Here is a 22,666-nt window from a genome sequence, read left to right on the forward strand (position 1 = left end):
CATGCCGCCCGAGGGTTCGGATCCCACATACAGACCGGCTCCCGCTCACTGGCTGAGCGAGGCGCGGGAGCAGCGCCGAGGTTTGCAGTCCCGTTGCCGGTCCCTGGTCCGGTGCGGGGGCAACACTGAGGGTTGTGATCCGTTGCCGGACACGGAAAAAAAAAAAAATATTTTTATTATAAGAAGGATGAAAAGCTGCCACAGAAAACCTAACCTTCAAACCATAGGATTAGAAACTGTTAAACGCATTTCATTTTTCACTGAAAAGGAATTATCTGTAGCAGGCATAGTGATCCACTTGATGAGGATGCATACCTTTTCAAAAGCCAGTGTTATATAGAAGGAAAAGTAAATAACTTCGACCTTAGAAAGAGGGAAGACATAATGAAAATGTGGGGTTTTGGTTATTGGTGGCATAGCATTTTTTTAAAAAGTAATTTTTATCATTTTTAAGGAATGGAGATTGATATTTGATCATATTTTTGTTTTCCTTCATTTAGGGAGATGCTTTTATTTACATGGAACCAGAGAAACAAGTGATGTCCAGGTCTTCAGATGAATGTGTTGTGGCCCTGTGTGACCAGTGGTTAGTCTCTCTTATAGCAAGAATATTCTGTCAGTCACTTTGCTCATCTCTGACTTATAAAAAAAATACATTTTTCCACTCATAGGTACTTGGATTATGGAGAAGAGAATTGGAAAAAACAGACATTCCAGAGCTTGAAAAACCTGGAAACGTAAGATAGGAGGAAGTGATGAGGGAGGGGAAAGGAGATGAGAAACATGGAATTGATAAAGAGAGACACTATCTTTTTCTCATTTCTAGATTCTGTGAGGAGACCAGAAGGAATTTTGAAGCTACCTTAGGTTGGCTACAAGAACATGCTTGCTCAAGAACTTATGGTTTAGGTAAACAAGCTTCAAATTTTTATGTTTGGATGACTGCCAGTTATATGGCAGATATACATTTTTACCTTTTACTGCCTCTTCTAGAGTTTTCTGATTTGGAAAGGTTTTGTTAGAAAGTGAAGGAAACTAGGATATGGTTGTCTACTGTCTACCTGGTGTTAGAAATATGTTCTCTCTAACCCACATAGATTTTATGTGTGACTGCTTTTTGTTTTTTTTTTTTAGAAAATCTCCAAAGCTTCAACCATTTTGTTTTTTTATCTACCATTTTATTTTTATTAATTATTTAAATAGAATATAAGAACTCCCTAATAAGTAGCTTTGTAGATGCCCTCTTCTTGAAAATGTGGATTCTATAGATGAAGTGTCTCTGACATTCCTCATTCATTAATTTTTATTTTTTTTATTTTTCAGGCACTCGCCTGCCTTGGGATGAGCAATGGCTAATTGAATCACTCTCTGATTCCACTATTTACATGGCATTTTACACAGTTGCACACCTGTTGCAGGGGGGTAACTTGCGTGGACAGGGAGAGTCTCCACTAGGCATCAGGTTGGTAAATAACGGGAAGGAGTGTAGTTTGTTAGCAAGAATTGTGATCTTTTGGGCTGACCCCGTGGCTCACTCAGGAGAGTGCAGCGCTGGGAGCGCAACAGCGCTCCTGCCGCGGGTTCGGATCCTACATAGGGATGGCCGGTGTGCTCACTGGCTGAGCGCGGGGCGGACGACACCAAGCCAAGGGTTGCGATCCCCGTACCGGTCACAAAAAAAAAAAAAAAAAAAAGAATTGTGATCTTTTGATTAACATATTGAAATGTTCTTTTTTTTATATTTAGTTTTCATAAAAATTCATTTAGCAGAATTTTGTCATGATGTTTTTGCTTTTTACTGCTGAGCTGGAAAAAATTAATAAATAGCCCCTCCCTTATTATTATCTATTCTTCATTCTTATGGGAGCCTATTGTCATTATTTGTTACTATAACTACATTAAGAAAGAGATTCCTAATTTATGGTTAGATTAAAATATTGGTTCTTTCAAAGAAATTATAAATATGTGTAATTTGTTTGTTTTATTTTTAATACAGACCACAACAGATGATCAAGGAAGTTTGGGATTATATTTTCTTCAAGGAGGCTCCATTTCCTAATACTCAGATCCCAAAGGAAAAATTAGATCAGTTAAAGCGGGAGTTTGAGTTTTGGTATCCTGTGGATCTTCGGGTCTCTGGCAAGGATCTTGTTCCAAATCATCTTTCGTATTACCTTTATAATCATGTTGCTGTGTGGCCAGAACAAAGGTGAATGCTAAAATAGATGTGCAGTAGATTTATTGATTGTCAATATGGGTATCTTGTGGCTTCAAATATCTAAGAAATTATTGTGAGAGTATAGCTAGATTTGCCAATTACGTTCTTGTTCTTATATTAAATCTATACTAAAGCAGAGAGCACACCATCTTCTATATGTTATATCCAGAAATCCTCATACCTACCTTAGGCCACCAAAGCATGTCGTATTTCAGGTGTATTGATGATCTGCTAGTAATTCATTTGACCTTTTAGATGCAGGACTAAAGACAAGACAGTTCCTAGGACGTTAGAGTTGGAAGAAACCTTCTCTTTAGAGCTGGGAGCCCCAACATTCCAACATTAGTTGGTAGCAATGTTCTGACTAGAGTCTAGGTCCAACATCGGCATTTTTAATACTATGAGTGTACTCCAGAGTAATCCTTCCATCCTCCTCCCTATTACCTAGACATGTCTCTACTTTTCCCTCTAGTCCCTCAAGTAGCTGAAGAAACAAACCCCTCAGTCAGTTCAGATTTTATTTCATAAAACCAAAACAGTCTCATATGACTTCTTGTATTTAGAATGACACTGCATTTTTTCTGAAGAATGAAAGGAAGATTTTTTTTTTTTTTCCTTTTTGTCTTTTTTCGTGACCGGCAACGGATCCCAACCCTCAGTGTCGCGCCCGTACCGGACCGGGACTGGCAATGGGATTGCAACCCTCGGTGTTGCCCCCGCACCTCGCTCAGCCAGTGAGCGGGAACCGGTCTGTATGTGGGATCCGAACCCTCGGCGGGAGCGCCGCCGCACTCCCAAGCGGTGCACTGTAGCAGTGCGCCACCGGGCCAGCCCTGAAAGGAAGATTTTAAAGTAGAGGAATAAAATAAATCTAATGTGGTTCTTATACTACTGTCATCCAATTATTTTTCTCTCATTTAAAATGAATTTTTAGAGAAATTGTGTATGTCAGAAGTACCCTTTACTATTGAGTCTTCATCCCTTTGCACCAAGTATTTTTTTTACAATTATTAGGTTTTTAAAAATTACAGATAAGTAATAACATCAAATGCTTATGCCAGGCACTGTTCTGATCACTTTTAGTGATTCCTTTAACTTTGACTGCAATTTTTTGAGGAAGGTCTGTAATATATGCATTTTATAGATGGGGAACCTTACTGAGGCATGAAGAGGTCAAATAACTCACCCAAAACTACCCAGCTAATAAATGGTAGAACCAGGATGCAAACCCAGAGAGACAAGTCCCAAAATTGTTGCTCCCAACCATTATGCCCCACATGTTCTCATTGCTAGGATGAATTAATGACATGTACACAGTTTGAAAATTTAGAGTATATAAAGGTAAAAAATTAAAAGTGAACTTTCACCTTGTCCACACACCACTCTACCTCTCAAAACTTATCAGTTTGGTTGGTTTTTGTGATTTATTCTGGAAAAAATGTTTATGCATATACCAGTACTATATATCTATATTTATTTTTTAATTTATACAAGGATACCACTTTTTATACACTGTTGTCTCTTGTTTTATTCATATATTTTTAAGATCTTCTATATCTATGTGTATAGCCCTGCCTATATTTTTAAAATAATTGCATCATTGTATGCCTCTATCATAGTTTATATAGCCAGTCCTTTGGTTATTTTTGTTTCCTGTTGCAAACAGGACTGTAGTAAATATCCTTATATGTTTGTCTTAGCAAATTTTCATAAATTTATTAGCATTTACTGCAAAATTTTAGGCCTAAAGCATAATTTTTCTTTAATTTTTCTTTTCTGTCTTTAAACATTTACATGTAAAGTGACAAATGGCCTATAGCTGTGAGAGCAAATGGACATCTCCTCCTCAACTCTGAGAAGGTAAGACTCATTGCCTCTTGAAAGTTTAAAATTCTGTGGAAAGCTTTTCAGATTTAGGAAGCTGTACTTTTGTATATATAAGAAAGACTTCTCAGATTTAGGAATTTGCACTTTTCATATATATATAATAAATAAAGAATATGAATTAATCAGAGAGTTAAAAACCTTTTATTTTAATAGTTGGTGTGTACTCCAGAATAATCCTTTTATTTAAAATGTTTAGGACTAGCAGCATAAACTAAACTAAATTTTTATCTTTAAAATTGAGGAGGTAGAGTAGATACTATTAATTGAGGGGAGAGATGGGGAAAAGTTACCAATTATAACATTTGTATTTAGAATGACAAAAGGTGACACAAATTGTGACTGGAGTAGAGAGAGAGAAACAGAGACAGGGACTAGAAGCATAAAATCTTAGTATTGTGACCCCCAGAAGATCTTTCTTATTAAGTTGAGTTTAAAATAGTTTGGTGCTTTTAGTTTTGTACTGTGACTGGCCATTGAATTAGTAGAATAATAGAATTTTGGAGTTTGTAGGATTTTTAGATGTCACTTAATGCTTCTTCCCAGGCAGTATAATATCCCTTTCTATACTACTACTACTACTACTACTACTACTACTACTACTACTACTACTACTACTACTGCTACTGTTCCTACTACTAATATGTGTTATATTTTAAAGGCTATAAAGGGCTTTCTCTCATTAATTAATATCCTCAACAGGAAAGCAAACTTCTTGACAGAGCCCTCTCTTGCCCCATGATACCTTTGTGTGAATTAGAGAAGGGTACCTAACTGAAAAAAAACGGAAAGTTACAGGATTATTTATTTTTCATTAATAAAAATTGAACAAATTGGATTTGGCACAACCAGTGAATTTTGCTATAACCAATGGAATAGTAATGGCAAAAAGTATTAGTTGTTATAAATATCTGTGTCATAATGGAAACAGTTATAGATTTAAACAAAAAGCAGATGATATGAATTACAGTATGACACATCAAATTTAGCCAGTGCCCTAATATTGAAAGATAATAAAGTTTATTCAAGGTAATCTGTACATTAGATTGAAAAACAGCTATTTAGAAGCAAGTGCTATTTTGAGATTTCATTAGATAGACAAGGCCTTTTGATTATTGAACTCATTTCTTCTTTGTAAAGTCAAAGCAGAACAATATATTAATCCTGCTGGAATATGACATTTTCCTTGTCTGTCGGAATATTGTTGTACTATACTGATTTTATTAGAACAAGATACTTTATTACCATGTAGTATAAACGTAATGTGATCATCACCTCTTTTTCTCTTTTAATGCTAATGACATAAAAATTTTAAAATAATAAAGATTGGTAGGCTGTGAATAGTGCCTCCTTAGATGTGCTGGCCTAGGGCAGAGAACAACTTGAAAAAACTATTGTTGTAACCATGACAGGAAGGTTTCTAAAATCCTAACTGTCACCTCATGAGCTAGTCCATTCCGTTTCTGAATGATCCTAATTGCTGTAAAGCTCTTCCTTATGTAACCAACTGAAGTGTTTGGAGTTATAGTAGAACCATTCCACACATCTAACCCTATCACCAGAGGGCAGTATAGGCTAATGGAAATTGCAGGTATTGAGTGTCAGACTGGAGATCCTCTCCTACCTCTGTCAGTGATTAGCTGAGTAACCCAAACAAGCTCTCTAAAATTAGTGTAAAATATCTTTTTCTTTCCATGTTTCTAATTCCTTTTTGTTTTTATCTGATCATGGCTAACCTAGTTTATTTGATTTGGCTGATTTGATTTATTTTATTTGTATATATTCTTATTAATGCCTGATCATTGACTTTCTGTTTTAGATGTCAAAGTCCACAGGCAACTTCCTCACTTTGACCCAGGCAATTGACAAATTTTCAGCTGATGGTGAGTATACTTTTTTGTTGTCGCTGTTGCATAGGATTTGATTCTCCTCAGATTATAGAAGACAAGTTAAAATTGGTGTTTTAATTTTGTTTTCTCTTTTGCTTCTAACAAACTTTAAGAATATTTGTTTTCTGTTTGAACAAGAAACATAATATTTAAAACATAAGAGTTGCTAACATGATTTGTTCAGGAACAAATTCAAGCTGAGTTTACTTAGAGTCTTCTAAACTCACTATAATTGCTAAGATTCAAGACTTGCTTTGTAGAGATTAGTACGTAGGAAGCTTTTCCAAGATATTTCCTCTTTATTTGGTTTTCTCACAGGTGACTTGAACTTGGGAACATTCATTTTTCAGAAAAAAATTTTTTGCCACCTGGTCTTAGTACTATTACATTTTATTCTTAACTTTGTCAAGAGAAGAAATGCACTGTCTGTGCTGAAGGAGCCATTCATTTCTTGTGTTCTGGTTATTGGTTGTCATTGTACTTCTTTTTTATTGATCGTGGCTAGTTCAGTTTGAGTTCTCAGTTTCTCTTAATTGGAACTAAACTGTTCCTGATTGTCTCTTAGCATACAGTATCTTTTTCCCAGATTTTTTTTTATTTAAAATTTTAATTGTTCATATTTATGGGGTACAATGTGTTGTTGCAATAATGTATATATTATAATGATTCACTTAGGGTAGATAGTATATCCATTACCTGAACATTTATCTTTTCTTTATTATTTGAAGTATTATTTGCTTTTGAACAAGTGATACATTCATATGGTTCAAAATTTAGAAGGTATAGAAAAAGCACATGCAATGAAAGTACTCCCTCTCCCTCCTATCCCCTAGCTATCCATTTTCTCTCAGAGACGAAGTTATCAATTTCTTCACCTACTCTCATATATTGCTAGTGGGAATACAAGTTGGTACAATTTTCCTGGAGGCAAATTTGACAATACCTAACAAAACTTACTTTTTTGACCCAACAGTATCATATCTAGGGTTTTATCCTGAAGATACACCTCCAGTAATAAAAATTTATATGTACAGAATTATTCACTGAAGTATTGTTTGTATTCGCAAAATATTAGAATCAGTATAAATGCCTTTGTGAATGAGAGTAAGTGAATACACTATGATACAGCTACATAATGGAGTACTGTGCAGCTGTTAAAAAAAAACAGTAATGAGAAAGATCTCTACGAACTGATTTAGAGTGATTTCCAGCATATTCTTCTTAAATGGGAAAAGCAAAACAAACAAAAAAGTAAATTGCAAAAGAGTAACTAATGTATGCATGATCATGTAACAAAATAGGAGTATAAGAATGTAGATATCTGCTAATTTAAAAAGAGTACTGGAATGATAAACTAGAAATTAAATTAGTTATCTATGGGGAAGGAAGAATGGGAATTGGGTAGTAAGGATAGGGAGGATGCAACACTTCTTTTAGTATACTTTTTTGTATAGCTTTGATTCTTAGAACCATAATGTTTCATGTATCAAAACATAAAATACATAATTAAAATCAACCAGGATGTGGGGGGACTCGGAATGCAAACAGTAATAAATGGACATAACTTTATTGAAAATGAAAGTAGGACTAACTACTGTTAGTCTGTTTCTTACAAGAGATGTAAGCAATACTGAAACTACTTTCTATGTATACTAGGATTGAATAAATAAATATATTGTAGATAATGAGAACTTTTGTCTCAGAGAGCTCGCTGTCTAAAAAAGAAGCTATAAAAAGTAAAGGGGCAATGCTAGAATGAACCCTCTGGTGTTTGGCTGGAATTGGTGGTATTGGTATGAGCCCATGATTTAAATTTTGCATACAGGTATATAGATATGAAAATAAACATAGATGTGTGTGTATGTGTGGGTTACTATATGTGCATATATTTCCTTTGTTATGTCTGCTGTGAGAGGGTCCAGGATCAATGACACCCCAGTCACAGTGAAACACCTGGTGTTCAGATCTTGGTTTTTAAATGCCATTCTCCTTTGTAAAAGGAACTAGGATCTTAGGAAAAGTGATTAATTTGAGGCCTGGGATAAAGAAAATATAAGATAAGTGTGGAGCATTTTGTGGTACCAGAAACTAAGGAAGTGCTTAAAAAAGGATGGAGACATGTTGAAAGAATACAGGAATCAATTTGAAGGAGCGCCCAAGCTAGGATAATTTAAGCAACAAAGTAAATAAAGATAGTATTGGATTATAACCCAATGAATAAAATAAATATCTATAAGTATTGGATTATAATCCAGTGAATAAAATAAGTATCTATGAGTTCATATCTATGAGGTTATATGTTAATAATTGAGTAAATAAACCAATGGGGGAGTAGGGACATCTCTTCCTTTCAATTCCAATTAATAAACGCAGAAGTAGTGAATGAAATATAAAATCATTATTAGGCAACACCATAGTAGTAATTGTTACAGGCAAGAGTCACCAATGGTTGCTAGAATCACAGGCAAAAGTTTCAGAAGAAACAGGATGCTTGCATATTCTCAGAGTATTTCTTCCAAGATATTTATTAATCACAAAGGGAAAAATAGTAACTTTATAGTGGAGAAACTTGGCAGATACTGCTTAGCCAGTAGTTAAGTGATCTAGATTAGCATCACCAGTAATAATAAGTCATATCTGTATTATGTACCTCCCTGTTAAGATATGCTGAGAAGGACACAACATCTCTTTTGTGGTATTCTTGCCAAAGGTTTGTAGTCTCAGTCTAATCATGAGGAAACATCAGACAAAACCAAATTGGGAGCAAGTCTATCAAATACTAGTTAGTATTCATCAAAAATGTCAAGGTCATGAAGGAAAAGGAAAGAGTGAGAAACTGTTAGAGATTTGAAGAGAACAACGGGACACAACAATTAAATGTGATGTAGGATTCTGGATTGGATCCTGGAACAGAAAAAGGCTATTAGAAGAAACACTAGTAAAATTTTATAAGGTCTATAGTTTGGTTAATAGTATTGTATTAAGTTAACTTTCTAGTTTTGATACTATGGTAAATGTAAGTTGTTAACATTAGGGAAGCCAGGTGAGTGATATACATTTATTCTCTATACTGCTTTTGTAACCTTTCTGTAAGTGTAAAATTATTTTAAAATAAAAAGCTAAAAAATGTTCTCAGCTTTTTAGAGGTATTTAATGCATATGTAACTTAATGTTGTATGTTCTCATCTTCCCTCTTTAAGACACAGAAGTTCTGCATTTTGCCTTTTTCACTTAACAGTTCATACTTGACGTCACTTCGTATTGTTACATAAGAGTTTCCTCATTTTTTTTTTTTTTTTTTGGAGCTATATTATGTTCCATTCTGGGGTGTCTCATAGTTTATATAATTAGACCTTATTGGTGGACATTTTTTCCCCAGTATTTTAGAATGGAAGATTTTGGTAGTATGAAGAGATGAAAATTGAAAAAGTAAAGTTTTATTACTGGAAAACTTGAAGAGCCTAGTTTTAGGACTAAAAAATTAAATGTGCATTTGTACACATTAGGCACCAGTGTGTGTTCTCATGCATTAAAATATCATAATATTTTGCTACCTCTAAATGAGCCTGAGATGTTGATAGGGAAACCACAAAGAAATGTGTATCTATCCCCAGTTTATCATTTTCTTCCTCTGCCTCATTAAAGATCACTTTATCTCATTAATTCAACATGCCTGAAAAGAAACACATATTGATGTTAAGTGTATGAAGATTGATACAGATGGTTCAAATATTTTAATAACTTAGAGATTTTATTTTTGGTAATTTTTATTTTTGCTGTTATTTGGGACAGTCCTTTAAAGCATTTGTTATGTCTTAATTTGTGTGTGGGCAATGTACCCAACCAGACACGTAGTTGATACTCAGTAACTGTATGTTTAATACATTGATTTTTTTTCCTTCTTCCAGGAATGCGCTTGGCTCTAGCTGATGCTGGTGACACTGTTGAGGATGCCAACTTTGTGGAAGCCATGGCAGATGCAGGTATTCTCCGTCTATACACCTGGGTGGAATGGGTGAAAGAAATGGTTGCCAACCGGGACAGCCTAAGAAGTGGTCCTGCCAGCACTTTCAATGATAGAGTTTTTGCCAGGTAATCTATGGACCCCAACCACTCTGTACTTTAGAATCACTTAGTCCTGGTGCATTTTTAAGTTTTCTTTTTCTTTTTCTTTCCTGAACTAAATTAGATGATAATAAGCAATTACTCATTAACGACTTACTTGTTCGACATACTATGCTAAGTATTTTGCATCTGACTTTAGCTCAAAGCAACCTTACGTGATAAAGATATTATTATCTGTATTTTATAGGCAAGGAAACTGAGGCTTAGAAAAACTGAGGATTAGGAGAAAGAAACATTTCAAAGCTAGTAATTGCATACTTGGGATATGAACTTACTTCTGTCTCCAAAGCCTGTTCTCATAACCATTTTACCATGTTGTCTTGCATTAGAGTAGGGCAGAATGGAAAAGTGGATTTAAAAAAAAGAGAAATGTCCTTTTTTTTTTCATTCAAAAGACATTTATCAGTCTCTTTGTGTCAAGAGCCATCCTAAATAAATACTGGTGTTACAAAGATGAATAAGACATGATCCTTTCTTATTGTCTAGCAGGAGAAATAAACGCTTACCCAACTAATTATAAGTACAATAATAGGATAAAGAGAATTCAGATGAGATGTCATATGAATTCTGGGTTTCTTTAGAAATGAACAGCATTTTTGCATGGAGAGGAGAAAGCATGTATAAGCCATGGAAAGAGTATGATATTTATTTGAAGTACAGTATGTGGAGGGCAGAGGTAGAAGATGAAACAGCTTGGGGCCAGATTAGACCAAATTAAGTAGGTCCCGAGGTGGTATGAGAATTTTTTTTTCTAATATCCAATATCAGTTATTTAAAATGCAACAATTAAAACCTGGCTACAACCTTAGGGAAGCTATTTTCATATTGCATTTTAGGCTTCATAACAAAGTTTCTATCAAGGAATTTTTAAACAAGCATCATTAACTGTGTTATCATAAATAGGAGTCCTGGGCAGTGTCAGATGACAGTACTTAAGAGTGGATAGACAATACAGAGACTGCAATAGTCAGTTTTAAGGAAGAGAGGCGATTTTGTGTTGAGCAGTTTGAAATGTTTCAGGCATTGTTCTTATTTTACTCCTTAATAGTATATGCAGCAGTTTTTTATACCTATATGTAATTGCCTTTAAATTCAGTAACCTTTTTTTCCCTATTCAATAGTGAAATAAATGCTGGAATTATAAAAACAGATCAAAACTATGAAAAGATGATGTTTAAAGAAGCTTTGAAAACAGGGTTTTTTGAGTTTCAGGTAGGCTCTTAATTTTGCCATGTGTGAATATGATGTATTTTTCTCATTTTTTCTTCCTGCTGTAATTACTCGTCTAAAGTGTAGACTGAAAATTCTGCCAAGAAATTTTAAAATTCTTCTATAAATTGTGATTTTAAGTAGTTTTTTTGGTATTTTTCTATTATGTCCATTTAATATAAAGAATTCTGCTCTTGGGTAAGCCTTGAGTATTAATGAGGAGATTAAATCTAAAAATCAGCCACACTTTCAGGAAACATTTAAAAATTGATAAAACTGAAGGCAACATTGTAATCAATTGCCATTAGTTTGAAAGCAAGTGTTTTCTGAGGTTTTCCACAAGGTGTCAGTATTTCCTCAAGTTTGGCATTTCAAGTGCTTAAAGTAAAAATGTAGCTTTTCTCAATCAGTTTTGTAAAATATCACACTGGGATTTATAGCACTTGGTTTTCAGAGATGTGGTTAAATAAGGATAAGTGCTAAGCATAGCAATGTGTTGTATTTATAGCCTTTTTTGATTTTAAATATTGTTCCTATGTGCTGCTCAGAACATTCACCATTAGTACACAGTTAAAATTGTTAAACTTTTATGTTTCGTTTACAGAATGTCTTTTAAAAAAAATTTTTCTTGGGAATATGTAAAGCTGCAATATCCTTTGGACAAAGATTGATATACACTTACTTGCAAATTCTTAAGAATGAAGTAAAATCTCTATGGTAATTTAATATGGAATTTTAAAAGACTAAAAGCTTAAAAATGCATTAAAACCAAGACACTGAAATTTTTTCCTTTCTTTTTATTTTAAAGAAGTACAGTGAGGGAAATGGTAAATAATTTTAAACTTTTTTAGGCTGCAAAAGATAAGTACCGTGAGCTGGCCATAGAGGGGATGCACAGAGAACTTGTGTTCCGGTTTATTGAAGTCCAGACACTTCTCTTGGCTCCATTCTGTCCACATTTGTGTGAGCACATTTGGACACTATTGGGAAAGGTATCTTTATGCATTTGAAATGTTGTGAGTGGTTTTGATTTTGGCTTCATTAAATAATTGTTGTGATAATATTGTTACTTAAGAGAAAAAGGCTGAAAATGAGTATCTCATGGGCCAACTGGTTAGCTCAGTTGGTTAGAGTGTGGTGCTGATAACACCAAAGTCTGCAGTTTCGATCCCAGTAACTGGCGAGCTGCCAAAAAAAAAGAAAAAGAATGAAAATGAGTATTTCAGGAGTCATGCTGGATTCATCATCATAATTATCACAACAGGTTAAACCAAAGCTACCTCCTATTTTGACAGATACATCATATATAGGCCTTATTTATATACACACAATATTTATATTTTAAAAACGTGATTATATGCATGTTAATCACCTAATTCCTATCTGTTAAGAAGTGTTATATACATTAAAATATTTTTAGCCATACATTTGAATACATGTATAACTAATACTGTTCTTCCAACTGTTAAAAAGTTGATAATATTGAGGAAAATATAAACTGCTGTGAGCTGCTTATAAACAAAGATAGAAGTGTATATTTGCATAAACGAAGTTAGAAATGTATATTTGCATAAATATTCTTGTTTTATCTAAAACTCCTGGCATATGTAGGACTGCATATTCAGGGATATTATATTAGCCTTCTTACTGTGAAGATAAATTTAATTATTCTCCCAGACTTGCAGATAAATAGGTTGGCTGGTTTAATAACTTCTTTCCAACCTTATTAGCCAGGCTCTTTTGTATCTTTCAAAGAGTGAACGATGCAGAAATGTGCTTATGATCTATATACCAAATAGCCGTACTTTCAATACTGGATGTATTAATAGGATAAAAACTAAGAGTGTACATAATTTATATAATAATGATTAAATTTAGGCAAATTAGCATTACATAATTTTCTTTGAAAGTGAGCATATGTGTGTGGGTATTAATATGCTTGTACAAGTGGATGCTAATTAAGAATGTAGAGTCAGACTTCACAGCTTGAATTCTAGGGAACATTAGATCAGGGGCTGTGGAAGTGTGCTGTGTGTATTCAGGTTTGAACTTTGAGCACACAATTACAGATGGTAGCCTTGGTATGAAAATGTAATTAAGAATCATAAAATAGTTATGTTGTCTAACCATTTTTTTTTTAAAGCCTGATTCAATTATGAACGCTTCATGGCCTGTGGTGGGTCCTGTGGATGAAGCCTTGATACGTTCCTCACAGTATCTCATGGAAGTAGCACATGACCTTAGGCTACGAATCAAGAACTATATGATGCCAACTAAAGGGAAGGTGAAGTCATTTTTTTTTTTTTTTAAAGATCATTCCTTATAGTTATTGGTCAAATAACATCTAACAGTAACGAAAATTAGGAAGACTTTCATTAAAACATGTAGTGCGTATTCACTGCCACTACAGTTCTGTAGTGTATATATTTTTTAATATTAAAGTCAGTAGTAGTAGCAGTGTATTTTGGGAGGGTTCATTTGGCAGTAGTAGTAGCAGCAGCAGCAGCAGCAGCAGCAGCAGCAGCAGCAGCATATCTTGGGGGAGATTCATTTTTGGTTTATTATAGAAGCGACTAAATGTTTTTTTCTTTTTTCTACCATGTAGAAGACTGACAAGCAACCACCTCAGAAGCCCTCACATTGCACCATCTATGTGGCGAAGAACTATCCACCTTGGCAACATACCACCCTGTTGGTTTTACGTAACCACTTTGAGGTGATGCTCTCAGTAAACTTTTTCCCCCAACAGTGTTAAGTAATGCCTATGTTTTTGTTTTTAGATTACTGCCAATATCTGGGTGAAGGAAGACAGGCAGCTTTGTTTCATTCCCTTTAGGTAGGGAGCATCCTTTGTTATCCTTGGTTGGCTCTTCAGTGGATGCTGAGGGAAAAGCTGCTGTTTTATCTTCATTTCTGAAATTTTTGTACAGAAGTACACTGGATTTAGTTGTATGTAATTAAGTTGTGTGTAATTTATGTGTAGTAAAATTATGAAGCAAAGGACAGTTTGCATTTTGAGTTTGTTGTAACTTGAACAGTGGGGTTCATGTAGCCTTAACCTTATGTTTGAAAAAAATTGAAGCTTAGTTCTTGAGTACTTTAAAAGAGTGTTCAGTTTGATAATTAACTGTAGAAATGTAGAACTAAAACGTGTTTTTTAGCTGTCAGGTAAAGATAGTTTTATTTAAAGGAAACTCAATATTTAAGCTTAGTTCTAAGTTTTCTTAAAGAAAAAAAGCCATGTTTCTTTTACATTAAAAATGTGAAAAAAGTGTGTATTGTGGAATATTGGCTTTTTTGCTTGTGTTATTAAAACAATTATTGGTAGACATACACCATTAAGATGCACTTAAAGAGAGAGAGAGAGAGAGAGAAAATAAGGATTATGATCAAAATGCAAAGCAGTAACATAAAGGAAAAATCCTTAGCTTTGATTTTCTAGACCTTTATTGGAATTTTGCCTCAGTACTTTTGTTTTTACATATGTAAAATTTGATGGAAAAAGAGCAAGTGTTTTTGTATTCTTTGTGAATCTATATTTATGGAGAACTTACCTCCACTTTTGTGTGTAATTGAAATAGAATGTATCCTTTAGAATCTGCTTGAAGATTTTGAATTATAGTAAATAAAAGATAAAAGCTACTTTGGTAGGTAGAAAAATGAAACTGTGCCTCAGTGGATTACATATTCATACCAGCAATTTCAAAGAAGCAGTGGAAGAGCCAAATATAGTACGTAATGTCCCAGGCATTAAAAATGCATCACCTCGGTTCTTTTAGAATTTATATTTTTACTTAGTATTAATTGACTATATGTTATATTGTTTCAAAACAATGTGTCATCTTTTGGCATTATCAGCTTTGTTTTAAATTTTTGTTTGTTTTCATCCTGAAGAACTAAATATGAGTTTATAATCAAGAAGAGTGTTCTTATGTTGAATACGGCATCTTTTTGATGATTTAAGGAAAAGGAGTGTTTTCCACCCTTTTTCTTTCATATATGCTTCAGAGGAACACATCGACAAATGGACAGAATATTTTTTCCCATGTACTTTAGTAAAGGTTAGAATGGAAAGTAAATAGATTATTTGAAATCTTACTATACATTACTTCTCATTTAGATTCATTCCCAACCCTTGGCTTTGATGCTGTGCTTTTACAATAAGGAGAATATGTCACCCACAATTCTGAAAAGACCACTTACTTTGTTACTCTATTGACGGGACTGTTGATATTTGCAGAAATAAATTTAAGTTCAGTCTACACATTTGGGACTGTATGCATATTAGTGATAAATGATACATACAGGAATTTACTTTTGAGTAGATAGAAATGATACTATTTTTAACAGGTCGATAACTAGGAATTCTTTTTATCACATGTGTGATAATTTATAAGGAAGAGTGTTCAAAAGCAGACATCATAGAAATCTTATATGATAGTTGTTTAGTTTTTTAATATGACTAATGAAATGTTTTTACAAGTTTGAAGACAAACATGATCTTTATAAGACCATATCAGTTTCTTACCTGGTAACATCTAATGTTAGAATCCTGAAGCTGCTATTATTGTAAGGGAAGACTAAATATTCAGCAAAATGCACCTGATTTTCTCCTTTAAACTAAAAAATATGTCTTCTGAATGAATGCATTGCTCACTGAACTCTCACTTCCCATGATACTAGGCGGGGCTGCACACTCTTCTGCTGTTCTCTAGCAGACTGGTAGAGGCCACAATTCTGTGTCCGGCAGACTTACGACAGGCACATGTATTGTCCTGTATCATCTTTAAAATACTTTTCTCTGCATTCCTCTTTCTTCTCCCTTTTTTTAGGTGAATAGTGGAAAATTGCCTGACAACAAAGTCATTGCTAGTGAACTAGGCAATTTGCCACAATTGAAGAAATATATGAAAAAAGTGATGCCGTTTGTTGCCATGATTAAGGTAAGCTGTGGACTTTGTGTAGCTGTGACTGCATGAGTAATGGTCAGATAGGATAGTAGAGGGAGAGGGGAAAGCCTTGGGCACAGTCTCCCCCAGAGCTAAAATAGTATTTTTCAATCAGTGGTTGTGAGAAACGAACTATTAGATTTTGGGTTTACCTGTAGAATTGCTGAGTACATGAAAATATGTATTGTATAAGAAAAGTTGGTTTAGAATAGCTGCACCGAATTACTTCCTAGATGTTCTACCTTCCCATCATTTCAGTTTGGGGAGGAAGCATATTCTTTTGGCTTACATTAGGGTATTTTTACTAAGTCCTATTACCGAGAGTCTACATTTGTAAAAGTTTAGCTTAGTAGGATAAACATTGGTTATAGTGGTTAGACCAGGATTTCTCAGCAACGACTCTATTGATATTTTGGGCTGGATAGTTCTTTGTTGTGGGGGCCGTCCTGTGCACTGAAGGATGTTTAGCAGCATCCCTAGCTTCTACCCACAAGATGCCAATAGAACTCCCTTCTCCCCAAGTTAGGACAACCAGAAATATCTCCAGACATTGTCAAATGTCCCCTGAGGGCAACCCCCCCCCTTCTACTCCCGCTACTGAGAACCACTGGGTTAGACACTTAGTTTTCTTCATATAAGTAACTTATCTATTGAATTTCTTGACAAAGAGAAACCAAAAGAAGGCCATATATTGTTTAAGATCTCAGGCTATAGGGTCAGACAAGTCTTGGTTCAAATCCTGTGTATCTGTCTCTTCTTAGTTTTGAGACCTTAGACAAATCACTTAGATTTTGAGGACCACAAGGTTTTTCTTCTATAAAATGAAAATACTAGAGAATCTACTTTTTAGGATTGCTGTGAGGAGTAAGTTAAGTAACACACTTAAGACACTTAAATAGTGTCTGTCAAGAAGTAGGCTCAGTAAATGCTATTCAAAAATGTAAATCAATGTCTTCCAGCCTGCTAGGCACATAGTGGGTACTCTAGAACTTAATTTTTGAGTCTTCTTGGCTGCAGATGCCTGATGGAGACCAGTACTCTTGGCTTCTCCAATATTAGAACAGATGGGTATTTTGGGGAAAGTCTTTTAATTCTTCTAGACAAAAGTCACTATCTGAGGCTCAGGGTATTTGAAATTTCAGAAATAATTTAGAATCCTGGGTTGACCTATACCACTCAAATTGTATTATTTGTGCTGGTATGCCCATAGTTCATTGGTTCCGTAATTGCTAGTACCTTTGGTCATAATGCCAGATCCATTGTTAACATATGTATCCAACAAAATGTCCCATTGGTGGTTGCAAAGGCAATTAATTTTGATGACATGCTTTAGGAGAATCCAGTGAAACTAATTTGAAAGGTAGTTATATATATGATGATATTAGATTCAAGAGTTGGCTTCTTTAGGATCTTATTTAAATTTGAAAAACCAGTGTTAGACTGTTCAAGTGGTAATTTTTTTTTTTTTCTTAATAATATTGGTCGTTTGCCAGGCAAATTTATGGTTTTGCAAACTTTGAAAGTGATTGATAATCTGGGAATAAGAAAATGGCCTAGCACTTTTTTTATGGAAAAAGAAACAGAACTTGGGTGGTAAACTAAAACACTGAATGGCAGAAATAATGTCGGGTCATTTTCAAGTATGTATATCCTGTTCTAGACAGTTAGCTAAATCTGTACATATGAACTTGGATCTCTAAGGTTACATTTTGAGCAGCAAACATTTAATATTCAAGAAAATTTGGAATAAGAAATTGTTTTTTGCATGCCGTAGGATTATTTGAGCACTCATATAGTATGACTTTTCCTTTTTTTCTTTAAACTTTGTAGAAGTATCTTCAGGAAGTTTTTGTTTGGTTGTTATTAATTCACTATTCTTTGAAACAGCTTTAACAAGGTGGTATCTTAGAAAATTTAATATTGTTTTAATTACCTGAAGAGGTATTTTACACATTTGATATCTTGTCTCAAAGTGAATGAATTCTTTGGGCTTGCATATTAAGTCAGTCTAAATAAATAATGTTAACCATATTTATTTTACAAATCTGAAGACCTTGTGCCTTCTAGTCTTTTCAGTACTGCCTTAATCTTATCATACTTTAAATGATAATTATTCTGAGCTAGTCTAATAATTTCATTAAGAAGCAAAGATAGATAAGAGAAACCATGAGTCCAACTATTTCCTTTAACTATTGAAGTTTAAAGATTTTATCAGTTGGGAGAAGAATGATTGCTTTGGAGGAAATATATTCTTTTCAACATATTCTTAAGGTGATTTTGTTTTTTAAAACCAATTTGGCTATTAGGAAAATCTGGAGAAGATGGGGCCTCGTGTTCTGGATTTGCAGTTGGAATTTGATGAACAGGCAGTGCTTATGGAGAATATAGTCTACCTGACTAATTCCCTTGAGGTAAGAGGGCCAGGGATTGTAATAACTAGTCAACTATAGCAAACCATACTCAGTTCTTTTATTTTATAATAAACCTTTTTATAAACTTCATCTTCTATGTTTAGTACTTTTGCCAAATATATAAGTCAAAAATATTTTTGGAGAGAAAGAGAACAGGTGGGTATAAAAGTTACAGGAAGAAAAAATGATCTGTTGTTTTATTTATCATTTATCCCGTACGTAAAAGACTAACTGTTCATGTCTGCACACTTCCTCCCAAGTTATCTCTTAAGACATTGAGGAGAGACCTTATTCAAATGCTTTCAGAGCCTCTCATGTTATAGAGCACTCTGAATTGTTTCTTTTTCCTTCTGCCTTTCAGACCTTGGATTCATAGAATTGTATTATTTATAACCTGTGGTTCATGATATATTGTCATTGGTCCATGCCTGGCCCTGTTTTTTTTTTTTTTTTTGTCCTTTCTGTGACCTGCCGCACCGCGCTCAGCCAGTGAGCTCATCACGCGGCCATCCCTATATAGGATCCGAACCCGCGGCGGGAGTGCTGCTGTGCTCCCAGCGCCACACTCTCCCGAGTGAGCCACGGGTTCGGCCCTTGTTTTTTTTAATTAATAATGTAATGAACATCCACCAGTCTACTTACCCAATCCAAGAACTAGAACAGTGCCGATAGCTTTCATATATATGCAAGTTTCTCCCCATCCTGTCTTTCTGCTCCAGTCACTTTATATATAGATTCTAAATATGCTGTCTCAGACAACTTAGGCAGAAGGAAAAATAATTTGCTGTAGAAAACTGTGTTAGAGGACTCAAAAAATGGTTCTAGTCATAACGACACTAATGTAAAAATTACAGGCTTAGAGTTTGAATAAAATTATTTCATGAAATATGGAGATGGAAGAAAATTATTTCTAAGTAAGCATTTTATTTTAAATGAGTTAATGAAATTAATAAATATTATTAGTAGACATCTATTTTATGTGTATCTCTAAATGTTCATATATATTTATGTATTAAAAAACTCTTCTTGGATCTTTTCACTTGGACATTGGGGCCACACCCTAGGGTTTTCTTACATTCAGGCATATGCAGTATGTTACATTTCTGAGCTTTTCTCCCATTTATTTAAGTGGGAGCCTTTTATTTTCAAATGATATATTTCTGAACTTTTATTTGTCTAAGCAGAAACCTTTTATGCTGATTTCTGTTTTCTCATATACAACAGACAGGTGCCAAATTTCATTATAGAAAATGGCAAACACTATATGAATAACAATACTATGAGGCTTCTAAAATGAGTGTTAAATAACTGATTACAGATTTCATTTAACATTTATATGGAAAATAGTAAAATTGCATAGACCATTTCATGTTAAGTGGAGAACCTAGTTTTTCTCTTGGTGAAATGAGATGGTGATTAATTTCAGTCATGTTAAGGGATATTAATGATTTCCATTTTCCCCCCTCTATTTAGCTAGAAAACATAGAAGTCAAGTTTGCCTCTGAAGCAGAAGATAAAGTCAGGGAAGACTGCTGTCCTGGGAAACCACTTAATGTTTTTAGAACAGAAGTAAGTTGAAGGAATCTCACTGAATCATTGCATTTTAGAGCTAGAAGAGACCTTAGAGATCATTATATCTAAACCCATCATTTTAAAGATGGAAGGAAGTAAAGTCCAGAGAAATTAAGTGATTGGTTTCTTCTAGGAGACATGGTTTGTTAGAAATGGAAAAAATTGGATTTGAGGTGTCCTAACTCCTTGGTTGGTGCAATACTCACTTTTTCCTTACTTTACTATTATGGATGGTGTCAGATGTTATTTGTGAGTTTTAAAAATAAAAATAAGATATTCAAAACCTGGTTTTTATTAAAAAAATATAGTGGTAATTGAAACGAAAGATCTTTTTAAGCATGAAAAGGAGCTTTTAGGCTTCAGATGAGTCTTGGTTTGAATGTCATTCAAAGCTTTTTGGTTTTAGATATAAACCAGATTGATGCATCATCTTAGGTTATGCTGGAATTGCTTTTTTTTCCCACTGATTTTTTGACCATTATTGGTGAAGAGATAGGTTTTGGAGGTTTTAGAGATTCTATTTATTTAGTTTCAAAGAATCCGTTCAGATTGGCATCGTTTGACAAAGTTCAGTGGACTGCAATTTTGAGAGTCCATAAAATGCCCTACTTTTCTTGATAAACAGAGGACTTAGATATATTCTTACTTTTACCACATTTAATTGAAAACCAATTAATTGTGGTAACAGAAAAAGCCTATTTTGAAAGAGTAAGGTAATCATGACCATGGAGACCTCTTGAATTTATCATCATACAATGAATATTTTCATTACATTAAGATTTGGTGGCTTTTAATAGTACAGTTATTTGGGCAATTGATATAGGTATAGGCATACTTCATTTTATTGCTCTTCACTTTATTGCACTTAGCTTTATTGTGCTTTTCAGATACTGCATTGTTTTACAAATTGAAAGTTTGTGGCAACCCTGTGTAGTCTATCAGCACAATTTTTCTAACAGTGTGTATTTGCTTCATGTCTTTGCATCACATTTTGGTAATTCTCACAGTACTTTAAACTTCTTCATTATTGTTATATTTGTTATGGTGATCTGTGATCAGTGACCTTTCATGTTCCTATTGTCGTTTTGGGGCCCCACAAACTATGCCCATAATAAGACAATGAGCTTAATCTATAAATGTTGTGGGTGTTCTTACTGCTCCACTGAGCAGCCATTCCCCCATCTTTCTTTTTCTCCTTGGCCCTCCCTATTCCCTGAGACACAGCAATATTGAAATTAATAATTTTACAATGGCTTCTAAGTGTTCAAGTGAAAGGAAGAGTCACACATCTCTCATTTTAAATCAAAAGCTCAAAATGAATAAGCTTAATGAGGAAGGCACATTGAAAGCTGAGATATACTGAAAGCTGGGCCTCTTTTGACAAACAGTTAGCCAAGTTGTGAATGCAAAGGATACATTATTGAAGGAAATTAAAAGTTCTGCTCCAGTTTGTACCCTAATAATTAGAAAGTGAAACATGCTTATTGCTGATATGGAGAAGGTTTTAGTGGTCTGGGTAGAAGATCAAACCAGCTAAAACATTCCCTTAAGCCAAAGCCTAATACAGAGCAAGGCCCCAACTCTCTTCAATTCTATGAAGTCTAAGAAAGGTGAGGAAGCTGCAGAAGAAAAGTTTGATGCTAGCAGAGGTTGGTTGGTTCATGAGGTTTAAAGAAAGGAGCAGCAAGTGCTGATGTAGATAGAGGTTGCAGCAAGTTATCCAGAAGTTCTAGCTAAGATAATTGATGATGGTGGCTACACTAAACAACAGCTTTTCAATGTAAATAAAACAGCCTTCTGTTGGAAGAAGATGCCATCTAGGACTTTCATAGCTAGAGAAGAAAAGTAAATGCCTGGGTTCAAAGCTTCAAAGGACAAGTTGACTCTCTCGTTAGGAGCTAATGCAGCTGGTGATTTTAAGTTGAATCCAGTGCTCATTTACCATTACAAAAATCCTATGGATCTTAAGAATTATGTTAAATTTACTCTGCCTGTGCTCTGGAAATGGAACAACAAAGCCTGGATAACAGCACATCTGTTTACAGCATGGTTTACTGAATATTTTAAGTCCAGTTTTGAGACTTACCACTCAGCAGAAATGATTCCTTTCAGGATATTGCTATTCATTGGCAATGCACATGGTCACCCAAGAGCTCTGATGGAGATGGACAAGGAGATTAATGTTGTTTTCATGCCTGCTAACAACATCCATTCTATAGCTCATGGATCAAGGAGTTATTTTTGACTTTCAAGTCTTATTATTTAAGAAATACATTTCATAAGGTGTTAGCTGCCATAGATAGTGATTCCTCCGATAGATACGAGCAAAGTAAATTGAAAACCTTCTGGAAAGGATTCACCATTCTAGGTACCGTTTAAGAATAATGGGAAGAGCTGGAGCTGGAGTCA

General features: G+C 34.4%; 1 protein-coding gene across 3 annotated transcripts in view; it reads left to right on the forward strand.

Annotated features, from left to right (window-relative positions):
- Nucleotides 1-22,666, forward strand: part of LARS (leucyl-tRNA synthetase) — a 60,315-nt gene that overhangs the window by 29,300 nt on the left and 8,349 nt on the right. The window contains exons 16-30 of one of the 3 annotated variants that reach the window (XM_008569074.1): nucleotides 501-586; nucleotides 672-737; nucleotides 827-909; nucleotides 1,324-1,462; nucleotides 1,997-2,209; nucleotides 4,021-4,078; nucleotides 5,922-5,985; nucleotides 9,900-10,083; nucleotides 11,238-11,328; nucleotides 12,177-12,317; nucleotides 13,469-13,609; nucleotides 13,931-14,041; nucleotides 16,158-16,268; nucleotides 18,581-18,685; nucleotides 20,159-20,254. In XM_008569074.1, coding sequence (XP_008567296.1) covers nucleotides 501-586; nucleotides 672-737; nucleotides 827-909; nucleotides 1,324-1,462; nucleotides 1,997-2,209; nucleotides 4,021-4,078; nucleotides 5,922-5,985; nucleotides 9,900-10,083; nucleotides 11,238-11,328; nucleotides 12,177-12,317; nucleotides 13,469-13,609; nucleotides 13,931-14,041; nucleotides 16,158-16,268; nucleotides 18,581-18,685; nucleotides 20,159-20,254 — 1,689 coding nt within the window. Of the gene's footprint in view, nucleotides 1-500; nucleotides 587-671; nucleotides 738-826; nucleotides 910-1,323; nucleotides 1,463-1,996; nucleotides 2,210-4,020; nucleotides 4,079-5,921; nucleotides 5,986-9,899; nucleotides 10,084-11,237; nucleotides 11,329-12,176; nucleotides 12,318-13,468; nucleotides 13,610-13,930; nucleotides 14,162-16,157; nucleotides 16,269-18,580; nucleotides 18,686-20,158; nucleotides 20,255-22,666 lie in introns of those variants that run through there. The other 2 variants (XM_008569075.1, XR_550238.1) reach the window with 2 other exon arrangements.

Source organism: Galeopterus variegatus, unplaced genomic scaffold (assembly GCF_000696425.1).
Source record: "Galeopterus variegatus unplaced genomic scaffold, G_variegatus-3.0.2 Scaffold462, whole genome shotgun sequence".
NCBI lineage: Eukaryota > Metazoa > Chordata > Mammalia > Dermoptera > Cynocephalidae > Galeopterus > Galeopterus variegatus.